At 47.5% G+C, this 10,633-nt stretch overlaps 1 protein-coding gene across 1 annotated transcript in view; it reads right to left on the reverse strand.

Annotated features, from left to right (window-relative positions):
- Positions 1–10,633, reverse strand: part of AK4 (adenylate kinase 4) — a 77,420-nt gene that overhangs the window by 25,381 nt on the left and 41,406 nt on the right. The window contains exon 3 of the mRNA XM_003784246.3: positions 4,992–5,111. Within this exon, the coding sequence (XP_003784294.1) occupies positions 4,992–5,111 (120 nt within the window). The remainder of the gene's footprint in view (positions 1–4,991; positions 5,112–10,633) is intronic.

Here is a 10,633-nt window from a genome sequence, read left to right on the forward strand (position 1 = left end):
GCCTTACAAAGAGGCTTGGCCCTTTGCTGATCTCTGCCCTGCAAAGAGGCTTGGTCCTTTGTAAGAGCTGTAGCTGTAACACCTCCGATTCCGCCTTACAAAGAGGCTTTGCCCTTTGCTGATCTCTGCCCTGCAAAGAGGCTTGGTCCTTCGTAAGAGCTGTAGCTGTAACACTTCCGCTGCTGATCCTGCCCTACAAAGAGGCTTGGCCCTTTGTAAGAGTTCTTTTCATAAGAGTTGTAACACTCATATCCTGCCCTGCAAGGAGGTTTGGTTCTTTGAGCTGTAAATAAAACCTCACTGTTCGTTCTATGGTCTATCGATTTCATTCATCGAATCGTTGAGACCAAGAGCCTGGAAATCCAGTGTTAAAAATCCGGTATCACTTCCATTCAAAACACCAGAGTATGCCCCACTGGCTTACTGATGATCTAAGACAGAAAGGTTATCTGACAGTAATTTTTCAGGACTAAACATTAGATGATAAAATACTAAGATAATCTATTTTTACCCTCTTACACAGAGAAAGAGAAAAGTCTGGTTCACTTTTATACAAAGAGAATTCTTCAGTGACCTCTAAACAAAGCATACATTTTATTCTGGAAACATACAAGGGTAACAGAAAAAGATTAGCCTTGGCATTTCCAAAAAGAAGAAATTCAGAAGGCACCGTCTGTTTTTCTTTTTTTTCTGTAGACATATGCTGCCCAGTGGGATGTGACACTCCTCAGAGCTATGATTCAGAAAGAAAAATCTGGAGGGGACGAGGTCGGAGCAGTCACGTACCAGTCTAGTACAGTAAACACACTTGCAAATCAGGGCAAAACACTTTGGCTCCAATAGCTGTAGTTGAGTTTCTAGACATATACCCTTTAACTTGGCCACCCAGGGCTCTGGGTGAGTATCTCATCAGAGATCACTTGCTCTCGGGGAAAACACACACAGACCCTGCCCACACTCAGGAGCTGAGACTTCTGGTAACAAACCCCAAACAAAACAGAGTCACCTTCAGAAAGCACTGTGAGTGCTCACACCACTCAGAAGAAAACCATTAGCAGAACCATGGACCAGATGACAACTCTGATGCTAAAGGCATCATTATTTATTTATTTATTTTTTGGGAAACATTCTCAAGCTGTCACCCTGAATAGAATACTGTGCCATCACAGTTCATAGCAACCTCAAACCCTCAGCAATTCTCTTGCCTCAGCCTCCCAGATAGATAGGACTACAGGTGCCCATCACAGTGCCCAGCTACTTATTTATTTATTTATTTATTTGTAGTTATCATTGTTGTTTTAGCTGGCCTGGGCCAGGTTCGAACCCGCCAGCCTGGGTGTATGTGGCCAGAGCCCTACCCACTGAGCTACAGGTGCCACCGAGGCACGATTATTTCTAATGAAGTGGTTTATAATGAACCTAATGAAGAGGTTATAATTCTAAAATTTAAGGCCACATGCTATGAAACCAAACTTTGACACAAAATTTAAAATACTCTGACAGCTACACCTAAAATCATATGGCAGGTAATTAAATTACATCTTGGTCTGTGGAGCTAAATTAGAATTCAGTTGTAGAACGTGTAGGCTGCTATTTAAATGTACCAGCCAGCAGTCAAGTTTGGAAATGAGAAACACAGTTACTAACACACCTCTCTCTGTAGTCCTGCCTTACTGGCCGCCGTCTTGTAAAAAGGGAAGAACTTGTACTTATTTCAAATAGCTGATTATTGATCTCTAGTTATTATTTCACTTCAGGACCACCTGGAAAGCAGCAAACACCTTCTCCATAAAACTTAAAAAGCAAATCCATGGCTTATAACAAAATAGAAGGCTTGTGCATCACCATCTTCTAGTGGAATATTTGTCTTTAAAAATTAAGGGAAATTAACTTTAAAAACTGTCACTGACATATTAAACTTCCAAGGAAATAAAAGAGAGAGAAAGGGAAACGGGGCTGGGAGAGCAAGACACCCTCTCCATCCACACCACACACGTGCACACGGTAACACACACAAGAAAATGTTTTACCCAACTGGCAAGCACTGTGCAGGCAAAGGAGTGCCAAGCTTGTTACAGGGAGGATGGAGCTGGGCAGAGCTGGGACTAGCTCTGCTCATCTTCACCTGGGATTCGCAGGAGGCCTCACTTCAGCCATATGGACCAAGGGATGAGTCATCTGTCACCCAGAATCCTCCCTCGACCTCGGCAGGGCACCCCAGCAGGCATGCATCTGTGTGACAAGAGTTGTTTAAAGCAGAACACGGGAGCCAGGCACTCCTCACATACCACACTTTGCCAAATGGATTCATTCCAGAGCTTTAAAGAAAAATTGCAACTGAAAAAGTGACCAGATGGGCTTTAAAGGAGAAAAACAAACTAAGTCATTTCTGAGACACTGACGCAGTTCACTAAAAACAGGTGGTGACGTCATAGAGCTTGGGTCATTCGGCCCTGAGAGGGATGATCACAGCAAAGAAAGCCCTGGAAAGGCACATAAAACTTTTTTTATGTGCACTGAAACACTGAAACAGACCTTTCAGCTCTACATGGCTAAATATTTTTAAAGTATTTTTGAACTTAACACTTCAAAAATGGTCATCCCTAAAAATTCAGGACCCTCCCAACACCCAACAAACAGCATCCGCTGTATAGGCCAGCCATCCTTCAAAGCATGTCTCACATACTCACACCACCGGAACAAAACTCCCTTCTAACTAACTTTCAATCAGACAGAATTGAGGTTCCCACTAAGGCTGCACACACTGCCAGCAGGTGGTAAACCAGGCAAGGGCCCCTGGCCGTGCTCCCAATCACTATTACGCTAGCCCTCCTTCCAAAGGAGTTTAGCACAGATGAGTCTTTTCTAACACAGATTTTTTAAGTTCACAAAGACTATACAAATTCATTTTGTAAGAAGAGAAACCCTGGTGGCACCTGTAGCTCAAAAGGGTAGGGCGCCAGTCCCATATGCCAGAGGTGGAGGGTTCAAACGCAGCCTGAGCCAAAAAAAAAAAAAAAAAGAGAAGCCCTACAACTAAAGAATTTGGCTCAGCACCTGTGGCTCAAGTGGCTAAGGCGCCAGCCATGTACACCCAAGGTGGTGGGTTCGAATCCAGCCTGGGCCCACCAAACAACAATGATGGCTGCAACCAAAAAAAAAAAAAAAAAAACCAGACGTTGTGGTGGGTGCCTGTGGTCCCAGCTACTTGGGAGGTGGAGGCAGGAGACTCGCTTGAGCCCAGGAGTTGAAGGTTGCTGTGAGCTGAGATGCCATGGCACTCTGCCCAGGGGGACAGCTTGAGGCTCCTATCTCAAAAAAAAAAAAAGAATTTAAACTAGAGAAATTTCCATTAGGTAGTTGCAAAGCCCAAATTTATCAGTCACAAGAAATGCCCCACACAGGGAATATGTGGATGTCCCCCCAAAACTCACGCTGACATTTGCCCAACAGTGCTGGGAATGGGGCCTTCAAGATGTCATTAGGTCACGAGGGCTCCCCCCCTCCATGAATAGATCAGCACCATTGTGCAGGGAGGGACTGGTTAGAGCAGCCTCCCAACAAAAGATGCATCTGGCCTCCACTGCCCCTGTGCTGTGACACGTGTGTGCCTTGTCACACCACGCAGCACCACACCTGGCACTACAGTCTCAGACTTCCTTTGAGAAATAATCCTTTTCTATATTTACCAAGTCAGAGGTCCCCTGTTATAGCAGCAGAACAGAGTACGACAGGGGGATAAATTTTGTTGAGTTAAATGTAAGGTCTAGAGAAATTAGCGTGGGGAAGTGGGGGGTATGGTGAACATCTGTCATGAAAGACAGCCCAGGGCTTCGGTAAGTAATGTTGGGCAGAGTGCCCATAACTCAGGACTGATGTCTCCTTCCCACCCACTGCCTGAGCTCACATTCAGGCCTGTGACATCCTGAGTCTAGGTACCCCACAATGTCCTCCGTGGTCTGCAGTCACCACCCTCCGCCTGCCCGGCACCTGCTCTCTCCCACAGCAAGTGGAGCTTCTCTGGAAGACAAATCTGACCGTGTGCCTCATCTAATAGCTCTCACTGGTCCCTACAGCCTATAATTCGCAGTTCCATCACCTTTGTATAGAGTCAGAAGCTATCCGCCCCCGTTTATGCCCTGCCAACCTCTGCTTACAGGCTCAGAAAAACACTAGGCTAAGTTATTCCACTCCTACCTCCTACACTGTTTGACTTGCACCTCTGCCCCCACCCCCAAAATCCACCCTCCCTACTTCCATGTGCCCCCTCCAAGGCATATCCATCCATTCCCCAGTGTTCATAAAGTTCCAATGCCTCCTCCCACTAACAGAACAGGTAATTTCCTCCTTTATATCCTCAGTCTGGCACCAGGTATGGGTGAGGCACCACACGTGTCTGCGTCTCGTGCAGTGTCAGGAACTCTCTGCACTTCTTCACACAGCCACGTCCCCCTTACAAGCAAGGACAGTGTCTTCCTATTTGCTGACAGAGCTGGATTAATAAAACATCCTTGCATCTGTAGGTAGAAATTGAGAACAGACTTGCTGGCTGAAAAGTGTATATGTTGCTAAACTGGTCTCCAAAGATTGCCCATTTTATATTCTCAAAATACGTGTTCTCTATATATGCCAAGTTAACCCGACAGGTGAATGAGGACGACTCACAGCTCCACTCCAGATGGCCTGTGCACATTGAAAGGACCTCTGCCTGCCAGTGAGCAACACTTCAGACGCTGGAGCCGGGAAAACAGGAGGTGCCATGGGATGGCAAGGGCCTGCTCCAAGTTCCCAGCTGTTGCAAGGACAGTGTGGGACAGAAAAGCTAAGACTATAAGACCCCACAGGGGGCCTCTATCATGTGACCATAGAGAATACCAAACAAGTGACATAAATTTAGAAAAAGAGGCATTTTCTAGTTGGAAAGAAATTCAGGGAGTATGAGCCGACCACAGCTGGTCCCAGAAACCCAGCACACAGAAAATTCCACTCACCGTCCAGTAGCCAGTGTTGGCCGCGCCTCTGCTCCAGCTCCGACATCATCAGACGTGTGATCACGTGATCTGGAACCAGAAGACCTTTCTCTATGTGCTGCTTTGCCAAGTCACCAACTTCTGTTAAAAAACCAAAAACAGACACATTCAACAAAGCTTCCAAAACAAAACAACAAAAACCTCTTTTGTGACAGTTTTACATTCTCTCTCACCCTCCCTGCTCTGGGGCAAATTTATAGGTAGTTGCAGATAGACATTGTTACGTTTAATATGTTGACTTCAATCAGGGCAGCACTGTTGATGATTTAACCCATTTGTCTTCTAAGGAATTATAAAAGTGGCTCTTGAGGTGCACAGCCAAAAAAGGAAGGAAGGAGAGAAAGAAGTAGGGAGGGAAACACACAAACTGGGCAAGAGAAAGTAAAAGTAGGAAACTCGGTCAGAGCCATGGATGCAGGGTGGCCTCTACGGTGGAGAAAGAGTCCTGCTCACGTCCAAGTCCAGGGATGAGCCCCGAGCGGCGCTGGGCCCTCAACAGCAACCAGGGGCTGTCCCCAGCCACCAGCATGGAGATGAGGAAGAGTTCCAGTGATAAACAGAAAACAACAGTGCATAATCAAATAACAACCACGCTTCTTTCCATGACCCCCAGCAGACAAAGGCAGCACCTCACTGACACAGCCTTGAAGGTTCTCAGGAGCCCCAGCAGACGCAGACAGCACCTCACTGACACAGCCTTGAAGGCAACTCAGTATTATCAGTGGGTTGCCAAGTTCATAAAATAATGAATTTTTTAAAAAACTCAGAGTAAAACCACCTCTATCTTAATTTGAAATAACAATTTCACATATATGGATTTTTTTTTCTTTATGAGACAGAGTCTCACTCTGTGTCCTTGGTAGAGTGCCACGGCATCATCACAGTTCACAGCAACTTTAAACTCCTGGGCTCAAGTGATCCTCCTGCCTCAGCCATCCAAGTCGCTAGGACTATAAGGTGTCTGCCACCACCCTGGCTGATTTTTCTATTTTTAGTAGAGATGGAGTCTTGCTCTTGCTCAGGCTGGTCTCCCACTCATAAACTCAAGCAATCCACCCACCTTGACCTCCCAGTATGCTAGGATACAGGCATGAGCTACTGCCTCTAGCCTCATATGCAGAAATTGTTAAGTTGGGCTCAACAGAAAAAATTATCAGTTTAAATCTATACATTTTTAGGAACTGATTTTTTCTAAACAAAAATGGTATCCTCTGCTCTCCAGGAAACTAATAATGAACTTTTTGAAAGCACATTCGCCATAGGCCACAAAAGTCAAATCTCAAAGGCAGGGTCACAAACTGACCCTACCAGTGTTTTTTGTGTGTTATTTTCATTTTGTATGTTCTGCTGTCCTGCATAAACAAATATACAAAACAAAACATCGGTGGGGTCAGTCCCCGGGAAGCAGAATTGTATTACTGGACAAAAGCTCAAGAATCTCTTGACCCACTTTCTGTTTCTCCACATGCTTCTGCATCTGAACTTATGCCACTAACCTAGGGGGACCAGATTTTAACCTTTATTAAGCGGGACAACATGGCTGGGGGGAGGGGCAGGGCAGGGCCTGACAACAATGCAAACTTTGATAAGCAGTTCTTGATAATCACTTCTCAACAATTATTTGTTATTATTAGAGTTTAACATTATAAAATTAACAAAAATAATATAAAACTCATATTCTGGCTAAATAGCCACATGGCAGCTGTATATTCCCTTCCTGTTCTCCTGCCCGTTCGTGCATTCTTCCCAAAAATCGGGACTTTTTTAAAATGCCGCAGGACCAGGACAAATTGTTCAAAAACGGGCCAGTCTGGTCACCCTACACTAACCCCAACTTAAGTACCGAAATATGGGCTGTGAAGTACTCCATGACACTCGATCACCACCACCAGATGAGAAGCTCCAGCACAGGCCCCACCGGTGCAGACACCGGGACGCAGAGCCACAAGAGACACCAAGGAGCACCAGGCCCAGGGTGTGGACAAACTGTCCAGGTGAACCCACCAGGCTCACTCAGCAAGTACCACTGACCACGTGCTAGTGACAGCCAGCATTCTAGAGACGTGTCAGGGAGAGAGCAGGAGCTCCAGCTGGCTGGTGTCTGAGCAGCTTTCCCTGACAGCAACAGCAACAGCCCTCAGCTGAGCACCCACGGAGTCCCAGGTACCAGGCTGTACTAACAGGCATTATTTCAGCCAGGCACAGCAGCTCACACCTATAATCCCAGCACTCTGGGTGGCCAAGGGATCAGGAGTTTGAAACCAACCCAAGCAAGAGTGAGATCCCATCTCTACCAAAAATAAAAAAAACTAGCCAGGCATTGTGGTGGCACCTGTAGCCTCAGCTACTTGGGAGGCTGAGGTAGGAGGATCACTTGAGCCCAGGAGTTTGAGGTTGCTATGAGCTGTGATGCCACAGCACTCTAACCTGGGAGACACAGTGAGACTCTGTCTCAAAAAAGAAAAGAAGAAAGAAAGAATAACGATATGCATTATTTCATTCATTCTTCATAAGATCCTCACCTTCAGACAGAGGGTGATACCAACATTTGCTATGACAACTTAATGGAGATAATTCCCACCATGTAAGATTTGCCACAACTCCGTGGCTTTTACCATATTCTCAATGTTGTGAAAACATCACCATTCCCTAATTTCAGACACCTCCATTGCCCCAGAAAGAAGCCCTGTGCCATGAACTCCCCATGTCCTCACCTCCAGCTGCAGTGCAGCTCACCCACTCCCTCGCGCTAGAATCTGCTGCTCTGGACACTTCTTTTTTTTTTTTTTTTTTTTGAGACAGAGCCTCAAGCTGTCCCCCTGGGTAGAGTGCCGTGGCATTACAGCTCACAGCAACCTCCAACTCCTGGGCTCAAGCGAGTCTCCTGCCTCCGCCTCCCAAGTAGCTGGGACCACAGGCGCCCGCCACAACGCCCGGCTATTTTTTGGTTGCAGCCGTCATTGTTGTTTGGCGGGTCCGGGCTGGGGATTCGAACCCACCACCTTAGGTGTACGTGGCTGGCGCCTTAGCCGGTTGAGCTATAGGCGCCGAGCCGACACTTCTTATCAGTGGAATCAGAGTTGTGGTCTTGTGTGTCTGGTTCCTCCACTCAGCATCATGCTCCCAAGGTTCACATATCAACACTTCATTGCTCTGCATGGCTGAATAACATTCCTCTGTAGGATGAGACCCCTTTGTTCATACCTAGGCTGGGTAATGGACGCAGATTTGTTCCCACTTCTCTACTCTGTGTGTGTTTTGAATAATGGAGCCGTGGGTGGCCACATACAAGAGTTTGCGTGGACATGCGTTTTCAGTTCTCCTGGGTAATGAGAACTGTACAGAACCTGCCTTTTATGTCAGCAGCCATCTGGAAAGGACCTGGCAGGGGCTGACAAGCCAGGTGCTGTCCTCCTCTGCTATGGTTAGGACAGGCCCAGGGCCCTGTTCCCATCCCACCTACCAAACTTTAAGGTGGCTATAAACGATAAATACACATCTTCTGAGGTGAAGGCCAAGGTGAGTGCTTTGCATCATTTACTAGAACTCCAGATCTTACACAGACATATTTATTCATTCCCTTTCTTGTCCCCCACTGGGATATTATTAGCTCAGTGAGAGAAATTGAAAATACTTTGCTCAGTGCCATATCCTCGTGCTTAGAACATTGTCTGGCATGTATTAGATGCCCCATAAAAATATCCTGCAGGAATAAACTCCATAAAAACACTTCCTTACTCTTCCCTTCTTTCTACTCTTAACTTCTCTCTTTGCCCCCCTCCCTTCCTTCCTGCCCTCCCTCTTTCCCTCCTTCCTTCCTTTCTCTCCCTCTCCCTCTTTCCCTCTCTCTCTCCCTCTCCTGGTCTCCCTCCCTCTCTCTTTTCCTCTCTCCCTCTCTATCTATGAGATCTTGCTCTGTGCCCAGGCTAGAGGCAGTAGTGTGGTCATAGCTCAAACTCCCAGGCTCAGGTGATCCTCCCACCTCAGACTCCCAGGTATTGGGGACTACCGGCACCTGCTATCACACCCAGCTAATTTTCTCAGTTTCTTTTTCTTAGATATGGAGTCTTAGTATGTTATCCAGGCTGGTCACAAACTCCTGTCCTCAAGCAATCCTCAAGCAATCCTCCAGCCTCAGCCTCCAGAGTGGCTGGGATTACAGGTGCAAGACATGATACTCATCAAGACTTTCTTTTACCTGGGAAAAATCAATCTGATTTTCCTGTGGAATTATTACAAAACCATCACTGTAAGATTGAATACGGCCCAACCTTGCCAGACAGCAACTCTTCAAGGCAGGGAGGAGATGAGCACAGCCTGATCAGACCAGCTGAGGGGCTGGCCAGGTTTCTCAGCCCAGTTTTACTTCTTCAGCATTTCAGAACAGGAGCAGAGATGAGTGGTTTGGGTCAGAGACACTAAGGAAATGCGGAGAACACATGCTGCAGGGCAGGGTCCCCTGGGTCCCCTTCTGGGTCCCCTGGAGGAGCATCGCAGCGGCAACTGAGGACAGCCTGGCTCTGAGAGGCACCTGCAGGAGACACGGGACCTCGAGTGGTTTCCAGTAAATGTAGAAATGCTGGTCCAGGGCCCAAACCAGCTCCTCATGTTGTGGGCCTGATACAAACTGAGCACGCGGAGCTCCTTGTTGGGGACAGAGAGGTGCAGATGACAGCAGCAGAGAGCAGGAGGGCAGGGCCTTGTGACTGCATGGCCACAGCCCACAGCAGGGTGACAGCTGCGTGTGGGTGGCGTGGCAGAAGCCAAAGAGGCCATGACAACAGCCCAGTCACAGATGAAACACTGGATTAAAGCAGGAGAGGGAGAGAGGCCTTCCCAGGACTGAGCAGGGGCCCTGAGCTCGTCTGCCCAGGCCGCGTAACCCCGAGTTCAAATCCATCCTGCAGAAGACATCAAAGGCCGCCTGTTCCTGTTCACTAATTAAGAGAGAGTTCCAGGGCCAGCACCCTTCCAGCTATGTCTGGAAAGCTGGCCTCCCCACTGGAGCAGGACAGGCACATGTCCCCTGACCCTGCAGTTACTGCCCCAGGCCAAGGACCAGGATTCCTGTGGCCTGTTAGGAAACATACAGCATCGCTGCCCAAGCCCCGCCTCCTGTCTCATCCCCACTTACCATCCCCCACCTTACAGAAGACAGAAGCCCATTCCAGAAAACAGGACTTTCATCTCCCCTTGCCAATTTGCTTGGAAGAGAAAGCAGTGTCACCAAGGCAGATGCTGGCACGTTTCATAAAACACATACCCACTCCAGTTTCTTAGGGGGCATTCCAGAGAAGGGCTATGAACACATGAATACTTTCCCACACAGCTTTTGCGACCTTAGCATGCACACACACACACACACACACACACACACACAACGCAGAAAGTACCAGGAAGTTTTCAAAAATAAATGTAATAAATTTAGGGTGCCAAATATAGGCTAACAGTTTTGCATCCTTTTTTAAGAATGTTAAAAGTGCGGCTCGGCGCCTATAGCTCAACCGGCTAAGGCACCAGCCACGTACACCTAAGGTGGCAGGTTCGAATCCCCAGCCCAACCCGCCAAACAACAATGACGGCTGCAACCAAAAAATAGCCGG

Source organism: Otolemur garnettii, unplaced genomic scaffold (assembly GCF_000181295.1).
Source record: "Otolemur garnettii isolate 467f Iridium unplaced genomic scaffold, OtoGar3 scaffold00010, whole genome shotgun sequence".
NCBI classification, from domain to species: Eukaryota; Metazoa; Chordata; class Mammalia; order Primates; family Galagidae; genus Otolemur; species Otolemur garnettii.